We start from the raw sequence: 24,724 nt of genomic DNA, 5'->3' as shown, positions 1-24,724 counted from the left end.
GGGTTAAAGTGCGCCGGAGATTTGACTAAGAATCCCCTCCAGTCATCATCATAACAGTAAGAGGGCCTCCCATTCTAAAGTGTGAGGAGCCCGTATAATTAGACTTCCAAATAATAGTAATAAGAATTCCTATTGCCGAGGACCTGAAGCCCGCCCCCACCCCCTCGTTCCGCAAAGAACCCTGAACTCTGGCTAAGGAAGCGCTCCCCTGTAATAATCATAACAATATAATGACTCGGGAGCTGCGCGCGGCAGTGGCGGTATTTCCCATGACTCAGTGGCGCCCCCGGGCGGCCCCCCCCCCCGCCCGGGGCAGGCTCCCACACGCCCGCCGGCCCTTGAGTCTACGCGGCCCTGTCTGCGAGCTGCTACCTTCCGATCCGAAGCTTAGGTGGCTGAGGAGCGGTGGCAGCCCGAGGCACGTGTTGTGTGTCCTCTGATTGCAAGAGAAAAAAAAATGCATCTCAAACTATTAACTTTTTTTTAAGTATGCAGTGCCGGGGGTGAGGGGTAGACAGGTGCGAAGCCGGGGGTGTTGGCGCTCCGCTCGCCGGCCTCCCGCAGGCCCCCCTCCCAAACTTCCCTTTGCATTGATCAGCACGTTACGTCAGTATTGATAAGTTTGCAAAAAGCCAAAGTCAAGTGCAATCGCGCGGCACACCGACCCCGGACTTGGGGGGGAGATGCAGCGAGCGCTCCGCGGGCGCGGGAGCGGGCTGCAGGCAGGGCAGCGGCGGCGCCGTCGCCTTTCCAAGAGGCTGCCTCCCCCCCCTCCCCTCCCGCCCCATCCCCGGCCGCCTCCCCCGGGCGGGCGCCGAGCTCCCCGCCCGGCGCGCTCCGCCCGCGCCCTCCGGGGGTCGGGGGGGGCGCACGGCTCCCGGGCCCGCGGCGGCGGCGCGGCGGCGCCGAGGGGCAGCGGGTGGCAGGAGGCCGGGGGGCGCCCGAGGGGCCCCGGGTGGCGGCGCTCAGGGCCCGGGCGGCCGGCGGCGGCCCCGGGGCTGGGGGGAGTCCAGCCCGGATATTGAGTGCAGCCATTGAGAAAAGCCAAACTCTTGTGTGTGTGCGTCTCGAATAGCCCCCAAGATGGCCGCCAATGTGGGATCGATGTTTCAATATTGGAAGCGATTTGATCTACGGCGACTCCAGGTTAGTGCGGGCAGCGCCGGCCGCGCGGCCGTGGGGAGCCCTGGGGCGCGCCCTGGGCGCACCGGGGAGGTACCCGGGAGGGTGGGCGGGCGCCCCGGGGCGGCGGGCGGCGGCTGCTGGGGCTCGCTGGGGCTCGGCTGCCCGCTGCCCATCGATAGGTATTAGGAATTGATCTCGCCGCTGCTCTTTGTTCGGTTCAATCATCGATTAGCCGCCGCGACCATGGAGAAGCGCTAGTGAGCCCTCGGCCCGGGGAGCGAGCCGGCGGGAGAACGCCCGAGCGCGGCGCGGGGAAGGCAGGGGCTGCGGTCCGGGCAGGGGGCTGCCGGCGGGACCCCCGGCAGCCCCCCTGCGCTGCACTTTGCACGCCTCCCAACTTCGCGGCGCCCGGGGAGGCCGCGGAGCGCGCCGCGTGCCTGTCCGCGCCCGGCTGGGGCTTGGGCGAGGGAGGGAGGGAGCTGTTGGGTAGGGAGGTGGAGGAGGAGGAGGAGGAGAAGGAGAAGGGAGGAGGAGGCTCCTGGGGTTGGCGTGGAGGCGGCTCCGCGCCCCGCCGGCCGCCGGCACCTCCGCTGCAGCCGCCTGCCTGGCTGCGCAGCCCGGACGCGCCGCCACCCAGGGGCAGCCGCTGCTGCCGCCCCCGCCGCCGCCGCCACCATCGCCGGACTGGCCGCCTGCGCCGGCAGACCTCTCCTCGGGCCGGGTTCTCGGGGTTCGTCTTTGCTTCCTGCCTTCCCCCCCGCCTTCTACCTTCTTTCCAAGTCCAGATAGGGACGGGTGGTAGAGATGGGCTCGGGGCGCGCGCAAGTTTGCGCTGCAGCCTCGGGGGCCGCGGAGAGCCGGGAGCTGCGCAGAGCAGGTGACTCCCGGCTCTCGGGCCCATGGGAACTTTTAAATGGGAGATTCCCTCGCTGTCTTCTGCCTCCTGCTTTCCCTCCCTCCACTCCTCTCTTTTCTCCTTTCTCTCTTCTCTTTCCCTAGGGCTACTCCCTCCCAAATACCAGCACTTTATCCCCCCCTCGACCTTTCTCTGGGAGTCTATATATCTCCCCCAGATTTGGGAGTGTTCTCTGCTAATCCCCAGGAGGTGGGACTGGGGGTGGAATCTCAGAGAACACCCGCTGGAGGTACAGCTGTCGGCTCTATACTTTCTGGGGTGCCCTAGGACGCTCCTGCCGAGTCCCCCCAAACCCTGGAGTCTTGCAAAGTCTCTCCAGGCAGTGGGAACGAGGGACAGTGAAGTGTTGCTGAGAACCAGTCGATTAGAACATCCTGCTTTGGCCTTGACATTCTCAGAAGAAGTGAGAGCATCAGTCTGGAGATAAAAAGGGACACACTTATTTCTTTTTCGAAAATCCTCCTGCAGATCTCCTTAAGTTTCTTCTGATAAGTGGTTCCTATACACCCCCTCCTCCTGGCCACTTCCCAGCCCCCTTCTTTCTAACCCCCACTCCCCTCTCCCCCTCCCCCAGCCTTTGAGCTGGAGAGAAAATCGGGGCACTCAGGCATGCAGTTAATAACTGTGAGTGCCTTGCAATTCCAGGTCCTCACTCGAGTTGGGGCTACAGTTTGGTGGCCAGCTGAGGCGGGCCAGGCTGTGAGCTGTGCTTGCCGGTTTGAATGATGCTAAAGTGGCCTTTCTGGAAGAGTGGGGGTGTGTGTGGGAGGGAGGGAGAAGAGGGAGAGAGAAAGAGGGAGAGGGGGAGAGAGAGAAAGAGGGAGTTGGGCAGCCACATTGGGCTTGGCACGAAGGCCAATGGTAATCGTATTCCCTGCTAATGTTTGTAAATGAGACCGGGGCACGGCTGGGGGACAGCGTCTTTATTTATGATTGATGTTCTGTAACATAAGGAATGACAAGAACGTGGCAGACAAGAGGAGAGGAACCAGAAGGGCTGGCGAAAGCCCTTTGCAGGGTCCTATTGTTATTCTGGGCTGGAGAAAATTTCCGCGTCGAGATTTACAGCGCTGGTATTTGCTCCCGGTTGGCCAGAATGTCAGTTAACACAATTTTCATTAGATAACTCGTTTTCAATCCAGGGAGCTCGGGCTGCAGTGGGGAGGGGTGGGTAGAGCTGGGTCTGGGTGCTGAGGGGTGGGTGCGGCTCCCAGGGGACCGATTTCTGAGCTGGGGGTGGGGGTTTGAACCTTACTCGCTGCCTTCTCCAGCTCTGGGGTCTTTTGTGGAGCTGTTGAGGTCACCCAAATCTTGATTCCATTTGGACTCCCATTGATTTAGGAACCCTTTGTTAGGATTTTAGAAGATGCTGAGGTGGCTGAGATAGAAAAGCAGATTTGAACTGGAAACGATGAAGGGGGGGTGGAGAGTCTTGTTCAGGTGAGGGGGAAATGGGGCCAACACCCCCACTCCCACAGGGTGAGGGTGGTAGTATTTATTAAGAAAATGGCTGGTGTGTCTGGCACAAAAGGAGAAGGCTCTCAGGGAAGGGGGTAAGCTCATTTACATGGATATTAAGTGTGGGGGGGTGTCCCTGAGGGAGTTTGAAAGGCTGCTCACTTCTAGAGAGCAGAAAAATAAACGTGGCAGCTGTAGCCGCAGGCAAACCTTGAGACCCTTACATCTGCCACGGTCCCCACCCTCACCCTGAAATGTTCAGTGGCTCCCCTGCCCAACAGGCCTGCAGCTTCGCCCCATATTCTCACTGATGGCATTTTTGTTGGAAACGGATTATGAACCTAAGCACTTTTGCCCGGGATCATCTCTTGTGCATAATACTAATGATTCCTACGCCACACTTTTATTTTCATTTTTTTCCCTTCCCACTTTCCTCTTATAGGGGAGATAACCAGAAAGGAAAACTTCTGCTGGCTTGTTCTGAGATCCGGGTAGGAGAGGCGGGCCCCCACCCCAGGCCCTGTGCAGGCCGAGAGCTTTGAGCCCACTCGTCACGCGGCCCAGCTGCCTGTGAGTGTGAGGAGGTGTGTGGCTTCAATTCTTGGTTGTTCAGGTTGAGTGGTTTCTCGAAGCCTGGTTGCTGAGTGTTAAAGTGGCCGAGGCAGCAAGGCGGCCTGTGTCCCCAGGCCAGACCATGCTGCTGACGCCACCCCAATCCTGGCAAGAAAGGTGACCTTGTATCAGCCCAGCATACAGTCCTCCGGAAGTATATATTTTTTCAAATATGGAAGCAGTCCAGTTATTCCTCCCAGCACCGTCTCTGAACACAGCAGGGCCATTTTCCTAGGATGGAAGTCAGTCAGCAAGTCTTAACGACTTGTGGCTGATGGTAAAGATGCTGTGACATGTAGTACCTTATTCCAGGACCTCCAAAACTGCTTCCCTCTTTCTTTTCTCCTTTTTTTTTTTTTTCTGCTGCTAGCAGTCCAGGAAACTAGAAATAAAATTCCGTCCCAAAGATAATGCTGGGCATATTTCATTTGGTTATAAGATTGCTTTATGGTGAACGTTACTAATGCAGTATTTTTTTATGGCTTTTCTGTGTATAATCATTGTAACTGGATTCATACCTTTATGATTTTCTGCTTTACTTTGCCACTGTTTTTTTATGATGCTCCAGGTCTAGTCTCCTGTGCTGTCATTTTAATTCTTTTTTTTTTTTTTCTTTAAAAGAGCTAATCAACCTAATGGGAGTTGAGGGTGTCTCTTCGAAATGAGGGTGCCTAGTCCAAATTCACATCTGAGTGTATTGGGAGGAAAGAGGTTGGCTGGAGGGATTGCATAGTACAAGTTTTGGAGAAAGAGGCAAATTCTGCTTAGGGTTTGAGTATTCAGGGAGGAAGATGAACAGGGCAAGCAAGAAAGGCTAGACTTTTTAAAGGAGTTTGGAGAAACTTTCCAGGAAGATGCGCATGGGAGATGGTGCTTGATGGAATGTTTTTGCCTGCTCAAAGTTTAGGAAAGAGCGTGGATGTGATTAAAATATTATAACCTTATGATATTCTGAAGTGCATAAATTTTACATATCAGCTACAGAGAGTTTAGACATCCATTAGAGCCTCTGACAGCTTGACTTATCTAAATGTGCTATCATTTAACAATGTGTCAAAATTCCTCTTTCTATAGATGACAGCAGTAAATAAGCTATCAGCCTTGTTGGCGGAATCCTAACTTTGGAAACTTCTCAGTAATAGAATTACTGCTGGGGTGTGGAGCATGAGCAGACCTGGCTTGCCATAGTCGGGGGCCATGAGAAAGGTTGGCATTAGACAAGAGTTGTGGATGGGTCCGAGGGGGGAGGACAAGGAGAGGTGGGAGGCACAGGGTTTGGGGGGAGATTTCTAAAAGCAGCTCTGTAAATAAGACCAAACAATTGGATGGCCCCTTGGACCCTTAGAGAGCCAACCAGTGGATGACCCCATTCCATCTTCCCCTCCCATTTTTTGGAACCCACACCCTTTGGCCTTTTTTTTTTTTTTTTTTTTTTTTCAGAAGGAGCTAGAAACAGGTGTTAGAGAATTTATTTAAAGAACCAAACAGTCTTTTCTAGGCATCCCAAAATTCTGATTTCTCAACTCGACAGAAATTGCTTCCCCAAGATGGGCTCTCTCATTGCTAGAAGAAAAACATGCACTGTCTCATTTTTGGCCACTTTTGCTGTTGGAGGTCTTGATGTTTCTTTTATAAATACCTGAGTTCACTGTAGAAAGTTGAGAAACAGACAAGCCTGACCCAAAGAAGTAAATAAGCATCTCAGTGGGTCATTTCAGTTGAGAATGGTGGTATTTTGACTAGAGGGAATAGCTTTTCTAGTGGTGATGGTGGTTTTTCCCTTCCCTTCCCTCCTTCTTTCCTTCTTTCCTTCTTTCCTTCCTTCCTTCCTTCCTTCCTTCCTTCCTTCCTTCCTTCCTTCCTTCCTTCCTTCCTTCTCCTCCTCCTCCTCCTCCTCCTCCTCCTCCTCCTCCTCCTCCTCCTCTCTCCTGTTAAGAGGATTCTGTCTTTGAACTTGACATTATGTCATGATAACCTTTCTTCAGGCAGATGGGATAGTAAACACAAGCACCTTGGCTGGTGTTAAATTTGGTCCTGGATGTTGGTAGACATGGCTGCCCAGAAACTATGGTTTTCTCTGCTAGTTCCTGAAAGGGCTGAGTTTCTGGTGGCTTTGAGTTATCTAGTTCAGGGTCCAAGCCTGGCAGAAGTTGAGTGTGGGAAGGAGACTAATGTGGTAGCTTGCCTTTGTTCCTGGTTTTGGAATTCAGGGTCCAGTTTGATTTTTCTGTTTAGGGTGCTCTTTACTTGTGGCAGTGGTTTATATTGCAGGTGTCAGGGAAGGTGGAGATAGTTGGCAGAGGGGAAAGGCCCCCCCAACAGCTCTTGTCTGTATAGCTTCTGACACTCCTGGATGAACCATCCAACATCCCAAGTCTTCTGTTTCTTAATCCATCACAAAGGTCAGTTGTGCCCATCTGGTCTGCCATATTGGGTCATTGTAAAGGTGAAAGAAGCTGACATACTTTGTGTGACAGTTAATGTATTGTCTTCTAATGACCTTGGGTCCCACTGGGGTGGTAAGGGGTGGGTGGGGTGGGGAGGGGTGGCTTTTGACCTTTTAGGCAGTTTTTGAGACAAGAAATTATGTCCAGGATGGAGTTCTTGGTTTATGAGCCTTGATGAACCATTCACAGAAATGGCTCGTAGTGTTTTCCAGGATGTAGATTAAAATCATAAGTCCTTTCCCTGGTTGCAAGGCTCCATTGGATCTGCCCCCGTATTATCTCTCTGGCTTAATCTCCAGCTTCTTTCCTCCTACTCACTCTGTTCCAGTCACAATGGCCTTCTTTTTGTCCCTCAAACACATTGAGTATATTCCTACCTCAGGGCCTTTGCACTTAGAGTTCCCTCCACCTGAGCCTGAGTGAGACTCTTTTCCTCCAGATCCTCCCCTGGCCGGTTCCTTCATTTCATTCAGTCTCAGCCCAACTATCAACACCACTCAGCCTAAAGAGGGCTAAAGAAGTTTCTGTAACCTCTCATATTCTTTAATATGCAAATGTGCTTCTGTATCTTTAAGGAAAGTGTTTCCCCAAGGGTTTTGACCTCAGAACCTTCTCTAGACATTCTAGGAAACCATCTCGATCTGCCATTAGAGGTGGCAAATGTTCTTTGAAAAGTCAGATAATGATATAATATAGGCTTTGTGGGCCATATGGTCTCTAAGTCCTCCATTCTGCCACTGTAGCATGAAAATAACCATAGACAGTGGGAATGAACAGGAATGGCTATATTCCAGTCAAACTTAACAAAAAACATGCAGAGGGCTAGGTTTGGCCTGAGGTCCATGGTTTGCTGACCCTGGTTCTCTGGTTTTATGTGATGGCTGTCATATAGGCTGTGGCATGACTGAAGTTTTTCACTTTTTAGTTAAGATAATTAAGGTGGATCAGAGTTAATTCCAAAAACTTGTTCTGCACTCTTTACCTAGAGAAAGAAGTATAAAGAGCCATGAGGGTGAGAGGCCCCTGCCTGGCTTCTAATCCTGGCACAATCACCTACTAGCTCTGTGACATTGGATGGGTCACTTAACCTCCCTGAGCCTTGCTGTCCTTGTTTTTAAGTGGGACTAATAACAGGCTTCACTTTTTAGGTTGTTGTTGAAGATTAAAGCACTTTGAACATGAAGGTGCATAACATGGTCCTGTGCACACAGTTACTGTTGTGCAAGTGCCTCGCTGCTTAGTGTTGGTGGTATTTTTAGTTTGTAAGACAGGGGTGAAAAACCAAATGAACGCAGTTCCTAGAACTTACTGGGCTTGCAAGCTGTTTCAGAGATTTCTGGGCAAGTTTCCTCTTTCTTATTTCACTGGGGATTCACTATATTAATACCTTACTAATCTTTTATGTAATATATTTGGGGAACTGTGACCACAGAGGTTGCAGACTAGGAGCTGTGTCTGTCCCACAGATGTGTCTGTTTAAATAAGTGCAATATTTAAAAACACTTTCATATAAGTTGGCAGCATTTAAAACATGGGAGATGTTACCTATGGAATCCAGATGTCCAGTGTCTGTTACTAATCAAAAGCTCTGGCCACCCTGGAAAGGGAGTGAAGACCTGGGGAGGGCATGCCAAGCAGTGGGAACAGCCAGTGCAGAGGGCCTGGGTTGAAGGTCTGCAGTGGGTCAGGCTGGCTGTCGGGGTCAGGAGGCAGGTCACGAGGAAGGTAGATGCTGCTGGCTGCCTTCCTCTGAGTGCCTAGTGTCAGAAGAGGCTGTACCTCCAGAAAAGAATGAAAGGCCCTTGACTAGCTTCATGAAGATACAGGATTAGGAGGGCACAGAGCCTGATGTCTCTGCTTCTCAGTAGCCCAAAGCAGGCGTGTGGCTGCCCCACCTTCGTTCCCGGTTTCTACTACTCGCCCCCCACCCGCCCCACCCGCCACCTCTGCCATCCTCCAGTTCAGCCAAATGAAACAGCAATTCCAGGATACACATTTGTCATTAAGGAGAAAGAAAGAAAGAGAAAATCAATCCTTTGGCCTCTTTGGCCCGAGCTGGTCGTCTGCCCGAGATGCCTGGAGCCAAGCAGTGCTTAAGACTCTCCAAGCCGCCGTCGCTCAAACTGGATGGGGCGAATGGCTCCCCGGGAACCATTATGGTCGATTGACTTGTTCAGCCTGCTGTTTGGAACGTGGGTGCTGCGGACGAGGAGACCACAGGGGTCACCAGGGTGGCCCAGTTGGGAGCACATTTTCCCACCACTCAGAGGCCGCTCTGCTGGAAGCATGTATTTGGGGTACCTGTTGTCTGTTATGAGCAGCCATGGGTCTGGGTATCTGAGGGGTGTAGAATCCAGCCTTGCATCCTCCTCCTCCCAGAGGCATTTAATGTGGACTCTGGAATAGGTGGTCTGGGCTCAAGTCTCAGCTCTGCCACTTACCAGCTGTGTAACCTTGGGTAAGTCACTTAACTTCTCTGAGCCTTGGTTTTCTCATATGTAAAATGGCAATAGTAGTTGTATCACCACCTTAAAGATTGTCATGAGGATTAAGTGAATTAATGCATGGGAAATGCTGAGGTATCTGTGCCCAGCATGTAGAAGCTCCATATAATGTTAATAATTGCTGTTGTCCTTCACCCTACAAGTGTATAGTTATCCATTCATGGTATAATTAAGAATTATAACTAATAATTATATAAATAATAATAATTAACAATAAATAACATAAATATCATAACCAGTAATTATATACTGGAGACGTCATGGTGAACAAAGACGGCAAAATGACAGCTTTCACCGAGCCCGTAGACGGTGAGGAAGGTAGATGCATGGGACAGACAGTGCATAGTCACACGCTGGGATTAAATTCTGAGACTCAGAGATTTCTTCTTGAAAGAAGTGACCCTTCAGCCGAGAGCTCAAGGACGAGGTCAGGTTAAAGCATGCCAGCAGAGAGAATAACATGTGCTAAGACCCTGAGGTAGGTGGAAGAATAGCGTGTGCAAGGAACTGTGGGAAGGCCTCGAGACTAGGTTGTATGAGGATTCTGACGGGGCTGGTGGATCCACCCCTATCCTTACTCTTGTCATATGTCAACTGGAGGGTAGGTGGGGGAGAGTAAATTAAGATATTGCTGAGCACATGTGAGGCTCAGAGTGAATGCTCTGTCAGTGGATTCTATTGTTAAACACCGTAAAGGCTTCGGGTATTGCTTTTATTTTTTTAATTCAATATTCAGCCCAATTCTTGATCTGTTGCAAAGTGCCCCCTCCCGACCCCCATCTCTTGTTTTTGTCTTGTGATTATTCATAGGACAGCCAGGATTCAAATCCCAGCTCAGCTTCTTCCTAGCTGTGTGTCCTTGAGCAAGTTATTTCCTCTTTCTGAGACTAGTTTCCCCTCTGGAAGATGTGTGTGGTGATGTTACTTTCTAGTGGCGCCACGAGAGTGCACCTTGCGGATTCCTGGCTATAGAAAGTAGGATCAGCCGGTGTCCCAGATACTGTTCTTGGAGATCTAGCCCCAGCCAGGGACTAAGTGCCGGTCTAAAGCAGACCTGTTCCTGAGACACACAGGACTTCTCTGCTGGCTCCAGACTCCTCAGCAGCCTAAGACACTTCCACCAACCAACCTTCCTTCCTTCCTTCCTTCCTTCCTTCCTTCCTTCCTTCCTTCCTTCCTTCCCTCTCTTCTTCCCTCTGGCTCCTTTTTCCAGGCATAGGCATTGACCTGATGAATCTCTTTACCTTTCAATCCTGCCTCTGTGTCTGCTTCTTGGAGGACCACAGTCTCCATCAGGAAAGATGAAGTGAGATTTGGGTAAGGCACCCAGTACATAGGAGGTTCTGTGTCTCGGGAGCGTGGGGAGCTGTCACTCTCAGCATTGCCTTTTCCCAATGTCCTGTTCTATTTGGCCCACAGGCCCTGCATGATTAGGTCCCCTCTTCCCTTTGTCATCCTGCCATCATCTCCTCCTCTCATCTCCAGCCACTCTCTCATTCCTTATTCAAGCCCCTCCAACCCCCTTACTGTTCTGTGAACATGTCAAGCACATTCCAACCTCAGAGCCTTTGCATGTGTTGTTTCCCTCTATATGGAAAACGCTTTCCCAGACATTCTCTGTAGTTCATTCAGCCCTCTGCTTAAATACCACCTCTTCAGAGAGGTCCTCCCTAACCTCTGTTTCCAAAATAACCTTCCCCATCTCCTTAGCCCCATCTGCTTTATCTGATGTGATAATGTGTATTTATGTTACTCGTTTACTATCTGCCTCCCTCCCTGGGCATTCTCAGTTGTTGAAATGATTGAGTGGATGAATGCCACAGGAAGGGTGGGGTGGGGCAGCTGCTTTGATACGACCTTGGGGAGTGACCCTGGGGGACCCAGCTCCTTCTAGAACCCCAGCTCCTGCACCCATTGCCTAGCTCTTGAAAGTTGCCCACTCCTCGCCTGGGAATTAAGCACAGGCCTCAGGCCCAAGTGAATGAGGTTTTATCTTTAGCTCCATCAGTCTCGCTTTAGAAACTGGTGACCCCAATTCCAGCCTGGGAGGCGTCTCCCATCCTAATTAATAAATCCATTAATTAATTGCCGGCAGGCTGTGGACCATTAGCAGTAGTTTGGTGGCCTCAGTCACAGCTCAAAGCAGGTCCCTGCCGCCTATAGGACAACTGGTATGGGGGGGTGGGGCATAAGGCAGCCAGTTCATGTGTTTGGATCCAAAAGACATTGAGCTCCCAATGCCTGGTTCACAGGCCCTACTTGATCAGCCCAGCAGGCATCAAAAAGGGACCAAGGTCTCTGGGCCGTGACCCCAGAATTGAAGGAGTTTCCTTCTTAGCGTCTTCCAAAACCCCTACTTTATAATCAGGTGGAGAAGCTAGGGTTGAAGTCTCCCCTTTCCTTCTGTGGCCAAAGGACCCTGGCCCTGTCTGGGCCTTGTTTTTCTGTTTAAAATGGAGCTTCCCTGCATTGTCGAGACAGGTCATTTATTCTTTCACCTCATGCACATTTTGCCACACCTGTCATATCAGGGGCAGCATGAGGTGTTGGGGGCACAGCAGTGGACAAAACAAGCCAAGTGCCTGCCCTCATAAATCTTCTACTTGATAATTGTTTGGAGGTAGAAGTACTTTTCTTAAAGGGTCTGAGAAGTAAAGAGGGACCAGGCAGTGTAGACACTTAGCCTAGATCCAGGCACACTATAAGCCTTTCCGAAATGGTGACTGTTATTAATAATTATCTTTATTAACAATAACAGTAACAATAATTATAATGTGAGGGCATTTCCTGTTGGATTTCAAGTGTCCTGAAAGCAGCCCCTCAAAGGACTTAAGCAGGGGTATGGGGCAGTCAGACCTCACTTTGGACACTGGCCGTACTGTTTCTTAATTGAGAGGCCCTGGGCAACTCCCTAGACTTTTCTCAACCTCAGTTTGCTTGTGTATAAAATGGGAATTAAATATAGCTTCTACTTCATGAGGGTTTAATGAAGTAACACATGAAAGCCCTTAGCACAGGGTCTAGAACATGGCTATTCCCAGGAAACAGCTATTATTACCTTTTATTATTATTGTTGTCATCCTTATTGTTTATTATTCACCTCCAGGGCCTCACTGGCCAGCAGCCAGGTGCACTACCTCCTTGTAGGGAAGCACTGGATAGGAAGTCAGGCCCCTTCAAATGCTGCTTGGCCAGCCTTAGCAAGGTCAGAGTTGGCTTTTGCCAGCCTTGGACCTTCAAAAGGAAGGCCTGGCAGTTCTTTAACAAATATCTGTTGAATCTTTATTGCGTGCTAGACAGTATTCTGAGCCCTTAACAAACAGTATCTCGTTTAATTTTCACAAAAGCCCAGGGAGGGAAAACTTTTATCCCATTTTAGAGTTGAGCAGACTGAGGCACAGAAAATTATGTCCAAGGCTGCATTGCCAGGAAGCAGCAGAATCTGGACTCAAACCCAGGACCCAGGTCTTTTGGCCACCCATATCCCTACTCTTGACCTGCTGCTGACCAGAGATGCCTCTTCCAGCGCCTACCCTTCCATTCCTGCCCCCTGCACCCTGGGGTTCTCCATCTGTAGTCACTATGCTTGTATTTTTCCTTAAAAATTTTTTTTTAAAAAGATTTTATTTATTTATTCATGAGAGACACACACACACACACACACACACACAGAGGCAGAGAGACACAAGCAGAGGGAGAAGCAGGCTCCATGCAGGGAGCCCAATGAGGGACTCAATCCTGGGACTCCAAGATCATGCCCTGGGCCAAAGGCAGACACCAAACCGCTGAGCCACCCAGGGATCCCCTAAAGATTTTTTTTAAACCTCTTGAAACACCTTACCATTGTCAACTCATGGAAGTGAATCCAGCCCCACAAGCCTGAAAGGCATGGGTGGGGTTGAGGGTGGGGATTTATTAATAACACCAGAAAGATTCCCCTTTCCTGCCCTGGAAAATGAGTGCCACTTGGCCATCCATCGCAGGCCTGCCCGCTGGAGTGCAGAGCCGCATGGCGCGCCCTGTCGTCGGGCCTGCATTCCACAAGATGGAATTCTTGGCCCGGGCTGATAATAAGCAGGTATTGATTGCTGCCTTGGTCATTATCAAGATTTATTTAGTCAATATGGCCTCCCCGGTCAATAAATTGTGTCGTTGATAAAGAAGAAAGGGTATAGACTTGTAGGCTTTATTAAAAAAGTTTTTTTAGATTTTTTTTTTCTTTTAGCAGCTAAGGCCAGCCCGCATTTCCGTGACCATATCAGCCACATTCTGTGTTTCGTATTTGGCTCCATAAGCTCTTTCCTTTCCTGTGGCGCTTTCCCCTGTCACTCTGGTTTCTGGAAGTGAAGATTCAAGGCTGTGGCTGGGCCTGGAATGGGCCATGGGAAACAGATGTTCTCTCACTTTTCTGTCTGCCCTCCAACCCCCCCTACCTCAGTGCAGGCTGAGGGTCCATTCCCTGATTGGTCAGTGCTCCACTTTGGCATTTTATGCTTACAACAACCTTTTGGAGTTCTGGTGTTCCTCTATTTTGCAGATGAGGAAACAGGCCCAGGGAGATCCAGTCACTTGTCTGAGATCACATAGGACTTGAATCCAGTCTGGCCTGTCTTTGTTGTGAACCTGATATCTATTCAGCAAACAGCAGATTTTTATTGAGCCTGTGCTGTGGGCTCAGGACAGTGCCAGGTGCTGAGTATAGAGGGGTAGGCTAAACAAATAAATGTGTGATTACAGAGATAGAACGGGGAAAAGAACTGACCAGATGCTAAAATCAAGATGAAAGAGGCACCTGTTTGTTTCAAGTGGTCATGGAAGGCCACACAGAGTAGGTGACATTTAGGCAGAGACCTGAACGATGAGCCAGTCAGGCAAAATTGAGGCAGAAGAAACTCATCAAAGGCCCTGAGGTAGAAATTTGCTTGGCACATCTAGGAACTGAAGGAAGGCCAGTGCAGCCGGGATGAGGGAGACAAGGAAAGGATGGTATGGGAGAGGATGAGGTCAGAACAGGAAGGAGGCCCTTGTGGACCATAGTAGGGGGTTAGATTCATTTGGATTCTGTTCTCAGGGAGGCTGGAAGACACTGAAGGTTTGAAGCAGTGGAGAAACAGGATCCAGTGTATGTTTGGTTCCTACTGGGTTCAGCCTGGCAAGGGATCATTGAGGGAAGGGAGGAGATGTTTGGAAAATAGATAAAAGAGTGTCTGTGACAAACCGATGTGTTATCTCTGCCCAGAGAGGTTCTTAGTGATGGGAAAGCTTTGGGCACACAAGTGTTTTGAAGACTAGCACCGTTTCAGTGGTGGCAGGTGGAAGAGGTTTGCATGGGACATGCCTGATGCTTCCCAGCTGTGGATGGCAGCTGCTCCTTCTACTGTGTAAGTGGCCAGGTGGTATGGGAAGTGGCAGGTACTCAGTGGACAAGAGGTGCTGTGTTCCCTTCCTTAGAAATAGAGTTGGTACAAGGGGGTCCAGGGCTTGAGATGTGGTATGAGAAGTGCTCTTCGCACACTGGCCTTGTGGATCTGTTTTCTAGTGTTTCCCAAGTGTCACTCATGAGGAAGGACCATGAACAGGTGGGGTGACCCGGACCACATGAGGCTGCTCTATCCAGCCATGTCTTAGGCTTTAAATATGGAGATGCTGTTGGGCAGAAGAGGGGTTGGATGTCTGCATGGGGGATTATAGAGGATGTGGTCTGGAGAATAAAGAGGACTTTTCTCACTCTGGTTTTGTCCATTTTGTGAGCCCCATGTACTGGAAGTCTAGCAAGGACTGGGTAATCACCTCTCTACCATTCATCGAGCATTCTTTCATCTCTTCATTCACAAGCCTACACACCCATTTTTTTAATCCATCTACTTGGCAGTTCATACACCTGTCTACTTTCTCTTCTTATTGACTCCATCCATCCATCCATCCATCCATCCATTTGTCCACATCAACCCACCCGTCCATCTATCTGTTCATCCATTTAGCCACCCAGTAACCCATTATGCCCCAGTCACTTCTCCCTTAGACTTTGGTCTCCAGTTTGCTTCCCTGTACTGACTCTGGCCTCTCCCATTCTTTTTTGGCACACAGCAGCTAGTGAAATTATTAAAACCTGTTACGAATCATTTACAGTGGTTCCTCATTGCCTTTGGGGCAAAAGGCCCCAGTGTAGCCTTCTAGGCTGAGCACTGCCAACCCTGCCCACCATTCTTGGTTTATAGCATTACAAGCCTTCTCTTTTCTTGTCGATCTTCTGTCTAGTTCTAACCACTGTCGAAAGTGAGATACTGGGGATCCCTGGGTGGCGCAGCGGTTTGGCGCCTGCCTTTGGCCCAGGGCACGATCCTGGAGACCCGGGATCGAATCCCACATCGGGCTCCCGGTGCATGGAGCCTGCTTCTCCCTCTGCCTATGTCTCTGCCTCTCTCTCTCTCTTTGACTATCATAAATTTAAAAAAAAAAAAAAGTGAGATACTGAAGTTTTAATTTTTGTTAAATTATCTGTTTTTCCCTTCATTTCCATCAATTTTGCTTTATGTATTTTGGTGCTTTAATTAGTTGTATGTATGTTTATAATTATTATATCTTCCTGACAAATGGACCCCTTTTGTCATTATAAATCTCTGTTTATCTCTAGTAGCATTTTTTTGTTGTTTTAAAGTCTATTTTGTTTGATATCTGTATAGCCACTCCTACTTTCTTATGATTGCTGTTTGCATGATATATATTTTTTTCATCCTTTAATTTTCAATCTGTGTCTCTGAATTTATTTTTTTATTTTTTTAAAGATTTTAGGGATCCCTGGGTGGCGCAGCGGTTTAGCTCCTGCCTTTGGCCCAGGGTGTGATCCTGGAGACCCTGGATCGAATCCCACGTCGGGCTCCTGGTGCATGGAGCCTGCTTCTCCCTCTGCCTGTGTCTCTGCCTCTCTCTCTCTCTCTCTCTCTCTCTCTGTGACTATCATAAATAAATAAAAAATTAAAAAAAAATAAAATAAAGGTTTTATTTATTTATTCATGAGACACACACACACACACACACACACACACACACAGAGGCAGAGACACAGGCAGAGGGAGAAGCAGGCTCCATGCAGGGAGCCCGACGTGGGACTCAATCCCAGGTCTCCAGGATCACACCCCAGGCTGCAGGCGGTGCTAAACCACTGCGTCATCGGGGCTGCCCATGTGTCTCTGAATTTAAAGAGTCTCCTGTAGGCAGCATGTAGTTGGATCTTGTGTTTTGTGTGTGTGTGTGTGTGTGTGTGTGTGCGCGCACGTGTGCGTGTTTTATCCAGTCTGAAAAATCTGTTTCTTGATTGGATTTTTAATCCACTCGTATTTAATATTATTAATGATAGAGTTAGATTTATGTTTACCATTTTGCTTTGTGTGTGTGTGTGTGTTTAAAGATTTTATTTATTTATTTGACGGAGAGAGCACAAGCAGAGGAAAAGGGAGAAGCAGGCTTCCTGCTAAGTGGGGAGCCGGATTCGGGGCTCCATCTCAGGACCCTGGGATCACACAGACACTTAACAGATTGAGCCACCCAAGTGCCTCTGCTTTTTTTTTTTATGTGTCTCTTGTCTTTTTTGTTTCTCTATTCCTCCTTTCTACTTTTTCTTGAATTCAGTGGATATTTTTTCATGTAACACCTTTAATTTCATTAATGATTTTTAAACTGTTTATTATTTGAGAGACAGAGATAGCGACAGAGTTGGAGAGAAGAGAGAGCACGAGTGGGAAGGAGAGGAAGAGGCAGGCTCCCCGCTGAACAGGAAGCCAGATGACACGGAGCTCCATCCCAGGACCCTGGGATCATGACCTGAACTGAAGGCAGATGCTTAACCAACTGAGCCACCCACGTGCCCTAAACTATTTTTTAACTATTCTTTTGAGATTTTTTTTTTTAGTGGTTGCTCTAGGGTTTACCATATACATCTTACAAATATCAGCTTCCAGTTTATACTAGCTTTATTCTAGTATGTTCTCTTTTCTAAGTTTTTATTTTTATTTAATATGTCCTCTATTCTTGACCTTGATCTTGAGCCACACTCCCAGTACTTTCCATGTTCCAGACATGTCTTACTTCATTTTCCTCTGCACCACACCTCCCTGTACATGATCTACCCCCTTCTGCTTGGGACACAGATAGACATGTCTATCTGTATTCCTCTTCTTCCCCTTTCCCTATGAACTTCTTCTCTACCCTGGGAACTTGTTCAATGTCATTTCCCTGGGGTGACTTTTCTGCTCCCTCCTGCCCCCAGATGATGGACCAAATCTGCACTGTACTTAACCATGGCAGGTATCAGACATAGGTCTTTGGATTATTAGTTCAGTCTTCCTCCTTGTATGAACTCTAAGCTCCAAGAGGGCACAGAGCAGCTGGTCTCCAGAACCTGGCAGCAGAGGGGTGAGCACATAGTAGGCTCTCAAAAAGCATCAAATGAAAAAAGATGGGTGCAGATGTGTGATGAATAAATATATATGTAAGCATTGACATGTGTACAACTGCGTCTTTATGTGTACATATCTTTGACTATGTTTGTGGGTCTCTGCACATTTATATGTGTCTGTGTTCTTGTGCGTGTATCTTAGCATGTTTCTGTGTGTGTGTGTCTGAGTATGTGTCTTTCTGTTCTTAGTGTTTTTGAATTTGTGTGGCTGTGTGTCTGCGTCTGCATGTCGGTGTCTCTGTGAGTGTGCTCATGAGTGTATCAGTGTGTGTTTACGTCCACAAATAACACTTTATTCTGTATGTGCGTACATTTGTGTGCTCATGTTTTCAGGCAAGAGCTCCTTTCAACATCTCCTTGCCATGCAGTTATTTTTTGACTAGCTTGATGTAGCATTTAATGATTTCTCCAAAGCTAAGCATGGCCCCCTAAGTATTGATCCGGCTGCAGTGGAGGTTACTTAGGGTAATGCGGGGCCAGCTGGTGGGCGCTGCCTCCTCAGAATTGGCTGCTGCACCTACCATGTCTCTCCCAGCCCCAATTTGATCCCTTAAAGGGAAAAACCCCAGGTTGCCAGGTTGGTGCAGGGGCAGAGTGCCCCACCGCCCCATTGCTCACCTCAGCACTGTGTGATGCAGCCAGGGAATTGCCCCTTTTCATGCCTCAGTTTTGTTATCTGTGAAATGGAGGCAGCAATAATAGTCACCTCATGGGGTCATAGTGTGGAGGAAACGAGATAATCCACATGAAGGGCCCAGCACAGAGTCTGGTATGTACCAGGACCTCCATATATGTTCTGTCATCTGATGTCCTGTTTGCTCCCTGTTACCTCTTGCCTTGGCAGTGGGAGAAATGGTTTCAGGCAAATGACGAAGCAACTCTCTTCCAGGGTCCCCTTACAAGTGACTGCTCTGAGGATTTCCAAGAGGTGCATACCGTCTCCAGTGAGAACATGCTAACCCATAGGTGCTCAGATTTCAGAGGCTTTCCTAGACATTTGCATTGCCCCAGTAGAGATAGGATTTTGCCCCAGGAATTTCTGACTTCTAGAAATCTTTCAGCTTCTTCCATTGTTTCCAACCTCAGCTGTCTATCTTGCTCTCCACACCTTTTCATCCTTCCTATCCCCAGACTGCTGTATTCTTCACATTTCCCAGCCTCTGCATTTACTGTTCCCTTTGCCTAGAACGCTATTCCCGTTTACTCTTCTCTGACTCCTGTCGGGTGGGATGCCATCCTCTATTTCCTGCCAGGACATCCCTGGCTGCTTTTCAGGCTGCCAGGTGATTCCCTGGTTCCTTGTTGGTTGCTCTCATTAGATGGTGAACTCATTACTCTACATCACAGCTACAACAACTGGTGTAGAACTTGAACACTAAATGACTAGTGCCCGAATAGAGGTCATGTTTTAAAACCTCAGATTTCTGACCTCTGTCCAGCAGAAGAGCTGGCATCCCTGGGCCTGCATTTCATGCAGGGCAACAATTAGTTGAGCTGGGTAATGGGGGTGGGAGTGAGGGTGGGTTGAGCCCAGTTGTTCCAGCAATACTCCATGTGTAGCTGTCATAGGCTTGTAGGGACCAGCTATGCCATCTTTGTGAATGGTGTGGAGGTGATTCTGCATTTTCTAAACTCAGTGTAGCCATTCCAGAGAATGGGCAGAGTTTAAATGACCAAGGATGAGAGGAGCTATGAAGTTTTAAAAAATACTAATTTTTATTTCATTTATTTTTAATTTAATAGACACCAAGGGTGGCTAGGTGCCAGGCATAACTCTTAGTGCTTTCCCATTTAAATGACTTAATTCCCATAACAACACTATGATGTAGATGCTATTAATGTCCCCATTTTGCAGAGAAAAGGAGGCTAAGGCCTCCTTAGAAGAAAGGTTAAGAGACTTGCCCACAGTCACTCAGCAGAGTCAGGCATTCTGACTCCAGAGCCCGAGTTCATAGACTATCCTGCCTTTTGTTATTTCTGTAAATACCCAGAGCAGATACTATACATAGTTGGGTATGTGCACGTTTGCCTCCTTATGTGATGGTGTTTTGCTCATGGTGGGCAGTGCTGGCTGGTAGGAGTAGGAGCCTCGGCCAGAATTCCTGGGAGTGGGCACTGATAAACAGCTGGGATGGCATGGTCCCAAGGGCCAAAGTCAGAGCTGGTAACCATGACAGGGACTCTGGGAGGAGCTAGGCCTATTAGGAAATAGGGGTAGCTGGACCTCTCGGGCCAACAGCCTAGAAGCCTCTGAGATAGTGTCATACCTCAGAGGGTATCCTTCTCAGCCTCTGTGAATGAGGGGGTTGGTCCCATGGCTCATGGCCTATTTTGTGAAATTCATCTCTAGAAGAAATTTCTGAGGAGAGCAAAGCATCTTGGCATCTTGTGGTAGATGATGTCTTCTGAGGCCTTCTGCCTCCCTATAGTGGGAGGAGAGAAACCCAGGCTCTGCTCCTGCTTCCTGAGAGGTTGCCACTGTGGGGCACTCTAGGGAAGGCAGCTTCTCTGGCCCCCTACTCCCCCAGAGCTGCCCCATCAGTGCACATTACTTTTTGCCCTGCCTGGCACAGCCCTTTTAGTGGGTTTGGGGGTGGTCCGCAGCCAACGGTGAGTAAGCTTGAGCCAGACTGTAATTTGTTTCTCTGGGAAGTATTGATGAGCTGCCCTAATTAAGCACCTTGCTAATGAGAATCAAACCACTTCACTGGGAGTTAGGTGGATCTGAGCTTGAGCTTGACTCGACAGTGAACCAGCCATGGGTCCTAGGCAGACCATTCAGCTGCATGTGGATCTGTTTGTCTTCTGTAGTGTGGGGCTTCCTCTGTTCTCTCGCCTCCACACTAGACCCTGCTGTGTGCTGTGTCCTTCTTGCCTCACACAGCTTGCTCCTGGAGAACCCAGGGGCTATGGAGAGCTGACTCAAGAAACAGAAGGCAAAAGCTAATTATCATTTCCTTTTGAAGTTCTTGTCACTGGTGGTCCTATCCATAAACTTGTTTCTTATGCTAGACCTCTTGGGTGAGTCTGTGAGGAAAGGGAGATGATGAGGGTAAAGACAGTTCTTAAAATCTGTGACTGTGTCTGTGTTAATATATCAGTCATTATTGCTGTGTAACAAACCACTTCAAAACTCAGTGGGGTTAGGCAGCCCCGGTGGCGCAGCAGTTTGGCACCGCCTGCAGCCTGAGGTGTGATCCTGGAGACCTGGGATCGAGTCCCACATTGGGCTCCCTGCGTGGAGCCTGCTTCTCCCTCTGTCTGTGTCTCTGCCTCTCTCTCTCTCTGTGTCTATGAATAAATAAATAAAATCTTAAAAAAAAACAACTCAGTGGGGTAAACACCTTATACCCCCAGAATCTATGAGTCAGGAATGAAGATGGAGCCCAGCTGCATCAGCTTAGCTGCACTCTGTGATGTCTGGGGCTTCAGCTGGGAAGATTCAGAATTTGGGGGTAACTCAACAAGTCATATATCTAGTGGTTGATGCTTGCTGTCAGCTAGGACCTTTAGCTGCCAGCCAAAACACCAACATTTGCCTCTCCCTGTGGTATCTCTGTGTAGGATACTTTGGGTTTCCCCATAATATGATGGCTGGGCTCCAAAGGTGAGTGCCCCAGGAAAGCAAGAACGGAGTAAAGGTGTTTTCCTGATTTAGCCTTGGAAGTTGCATAGCATCACTTCCATTTTTTCCGCTGGTCAAGGCAGTTACAAAGGACCACCCAGGTCCAAAGGGAGAGGCTATAGAGCTCAGCACTCAATGGAAGCAGTATCAAGGTCACAGTGCAAGAAGAGCATGTGATGAGAGATACAGTGGTGGCACCTTTGGGGGATCTGTCTGCTACTGTAAGAGTGGTAATGGTGATTCAGGGCCAAGTGTGACAGACTGTGAAGAGACAGACAATAGATTGTATGAGGAAAATGGGTGTTGCAGGGAATGGCCAAGTAGGGGAGTAAGTGTGATAGTAGGTTGCGTGAGGGGGATAGGTGTGACAAAAATGGCCATGTGAGGGGACTGGGCATCACCGGAAGAACTGAACAAAAAGATCTGGGTTGGCCAGAGTCCACCATGATGGAATTGGATCTGATGGTGACTGCACCATCTTTTCTTACTTTCCAGGCCGTTCCCTTGAAGACCTTGGATTGACCAGGCTGATTCTAACATGGGCACCCAGGCCTCAGGCAGGCCAGGCCAGTGTCCTCCTTAAATGGTTCTGTCATGCTCCCTGCCCCAGCCTCCACCATCACCCTCTCTTTCTGTAGACCCCAGACTCCCCCACTCCAACCAGCAGCCTTCCATTCTTCCAGAAAGAGCGACTCCCACCTCAGCAGCCTGGAAGCACTCCAACTACCGTACTTTTCTTCAAATAAAAGCAGCTAATTAACATTATTCTTTAATTATTGCCTTTATCAACAAGGGGTCTGATTTGTACCAGCAGGATAGTTGCTTTCCCTTAAACTACCCAAGTGAATGCTTCAGTTCCTGGTGCTTTTGAAATGAATTTGATGTCATCTGCCCAGAGTCACTTAATGGGAACGCCTGGGTAATGACTGAACGCGCTAACTCCGTTAGCAGCCCTGGAAGCATGTAATTTGGCCCCTCAGGCAACAGCACTTTTGAAATCTCTGGATAGTTTTGAACTCTCTGTTCTTAATTAAATATGCAATTTTTCACGGTAACCAGGTTAATTCTTTTGTGTTGTGTTGTAATACTGTTAGGAATTTTCATAGTTCTTATTAAACATTATTCAGGCATTGTGAATTCCATAATTAAAAAAAATGAAAAGAACAAAGCTTGATTCACTCCTTTCTTTTCCCTGGCTAATTTATCAAATGAATTTTGCAAATTTTTCTTTCTGTCCCCAGACAGTGTGGCAAGTGTTTTAAAGGGGAAGGATTTAATTGCCCTGTAGGGATTGGCTGGTTATGAAGGATTTGGCTGTTTGATTAGTAAACCCAGTTGGGAATGGTCTAATGCTCCATGATCTTAAAAATTGTCTGATTGTACCCTCTCCAAGGAGGCCTCTCTTTTCGTTATGTAGAGCATCAACTTCACACAAGTGTGGTTATTAGATAGTAAGGAAGGGGAGAGAAAAAGATCTGACTTTATTTTAAATTGAGGATCTTGGGAGGTTCCTCCCCCCCACCCCATTTCCCTGGCTGGGGAGGAAGGGAGAACGGAGGAGAGGAACGGAGAGACAGACACAGAGCAATTCTCAAACAGCAGGTACAAGAGGAGGTGGAGGGTGCCTGAGAGGGTGAGGCCCTGAAGAGATGTTTTACTGCATCCTTGCAGATACTGGCACCTGCCATACTGGCCAGCTGGAAGGATGGCTCGTAAACTGAGGAGGCCCCTCTGCAGGGTTTCTGGATCAGGAGGGTTCCTTTTCCATCTCTGAAATTGAGCTTGGTCTCCGAAAAAATATGCAGATCCCCACTGAGCATATTGGGTGGTGGGTGGAGAAGACCATGCCCCCCAAGTGCCCTAATAAGGAAAGAAACTCTGTCAAGGGGGTTCTAGTTAGAGATAGCTAGCCTCTCCCAGTGAGGGGAGTAGGACCCTTGGCTGACTTGTGGACCTTTTTGTTTCCTGTGAGGGCCTCATTTATGCCTCATCTTTCCCCATTTGCAAAATGGAGTAACTTACTTCCAACTTCTTACTTTCCTGTCCCCCCCCCTTCCTTTTCTGTATCTAGAGGTGGGGAGGTAGGAGATAAAGTTAGGAGAGGGTGGCAGGGGCAGATCACAAAGGGTCTTGAGGGCCACAGTATAGAGTTGGGATTTTTTTTAAGGGCAAAAATTCCTTAGATATTAGAATAAGAGAGAAATGGCTTAGAAGGGATGTTATTGAAGAGAAGGTGGTTTGGAGGCTGTTGGGGACAAGAAGGCAGGGACATTTATGCCAGAGGGTGGGCTCTGCCAAGCAACCCCTCTCCCTCCCCCACCTCCCCCCTACCCAGATTTAGCAGCTTCAGCCCTGAGCTCTAGGAAGCTCCCTACTTTGGGGTCAATTCCCAGCTGGTCTGACAGTTGGAGCTGGGGGAGAAGACATGGCTCACGCCTTCAGGGGTGCTTGAGGGACAGCACAGCAATGGGTTTAAGCAGATGGTTGGGGTTTTCAAGAGAAGCCAGAAACCTGGGTTTTATGAACATTCTTTCAAGATGTAAATGTAGGGAAAAAATGGAATAGAATTCAATGCTGGACACACGGATCAAATCTATTCATAAATGCCAGACAGGACCTCTGGCCCCTAGGTCTCTACATTTGTCCTAGTGCTTAAAGGGGCTCAAACTGGTGTAAATATTGATTATTTATTGACTGCTTTCCTAGCATCTCAATATTGATCATTATCAACTCCTTTCCTAGCACCAACCACCATGCTGAGCCCCTGAATGAACTCATTTAATCCTCACAATTGAGGAGGCAGGTGGAGTCTTATCTCCATTTCTCAGATGGACAAGACTGAGAGGTCAGAGAGTGATGTCTGGGATGTGAACCACAAGCCCACTCATGTGGTCTTTTTGGCCACATAGGTCATAGGACTGAATAGAAGGATCCCCAGGAAATCCTGACAAGGAGGTAGCGGTGACCTAGGTACCATGACAAACAATACCCTTGCTTGGTTCTGAAATTAAAATCAAGATCACAAACCCTGAGCTCCACCTTGAGTGATCTTTATAAAAAGCAAAGATCACCACACTCACTCCATTAAAATCTTAAACTGGCTTCTTATTGCTTGTGGGATGAAGTCTAAGCTTTTACCTTGGCTTTGCAAGGCCTGTTGTGAGTACCTTCTCCCACCCTGGTCTGCCTCCACCTTGTTATCTCTCACTGGATTTCCTTGTCCCCAGCTCCCCCAGCCAGATTTAAACTGTTATCCAACCCACAGATGCCTTATGCTTTCTTTCCTCAGAACTTTGCATATGCTGTTCCCCCTGCCTGGAACTCACTCGTCATTGTCTACCAGGCAAACTTCTCTTACATCTCTAATCTGAGAGGCTATTCTGAATCTTTTTTATTTTAAGACCCCTGAGGGCAGTATTTTTGTTTGTGTTGTTGACTCTTGTCACAACCACAGAGCTTGGCACATATTAGTATCTCAATAAATATCTGTTGTTGACACCACACTTCTGCTGCTTCCAGAAAGTTTTGGGAGCATGAGTCTCACTCCTAAACTTTCTGGACCACAACAGGAAGCATCACTTT

The 24,724-nt window shown here is 48.5% G+C and overlaps 1 protein-coding gene across 8 annotated transcripts in view; it reads left to right on the top strand.

The window, feature by feature from the left end:
* Window positions 1–24,724, top strand: part of CUX2 (cut like homeobox 2) — a 322,707-nt gene that overhangs the window by 56,564 nt on the left and 241,419 nt on the right. For 2 of the 8 annotated variants that reach the window (XM_041729258.1, XM_041729268.1), the window contains exons 1-2: window positions 1,619–1,855; window positions 3,942–4,083. The exons of 1 other annotated variant lie outside the window; for it this stretch is intronic. Coding sequence is in view for 4 of the 7 variants with exons in the window: in XM_041729255.1 (XP_041585189.1) it covers window positions 1,084–1,146 (63 nt within the window). In the remaining 3 variants the exon portion in view is untranslated. Of the gene's footprint in view, window positions 1–858; window positions 1,147–1,618; window positions 1,856–3,941; window positions 4,084–5,185; window positions 5,318–24,724 lie in introns of those variants that run through there. 5 more of the 8 variants (XM_041729255.1, XM_041729271.1, XM_041729257.1 and 2 more) reach the window with 4 other exon arrangements.

This window comes from Vulpes lagopus, chromosome 14 (assembly GCF_018345385.1).
Source record: "Vulpes lagopus strain Blue_001 chromosome 14, ASM1834538v1, whole genome shotgun sequence".
In the NCBI taxonomy this organism is placed as follows: domain Eukaryota; kingdom Metazoa; phylum Chordata; class Mammalia; order Carnivora; family Canidae; genus Vulpes; species Vulpes lagopus.
This window is presented reverse-complemented; position numbering and strand designations above follow the sequence as displayed.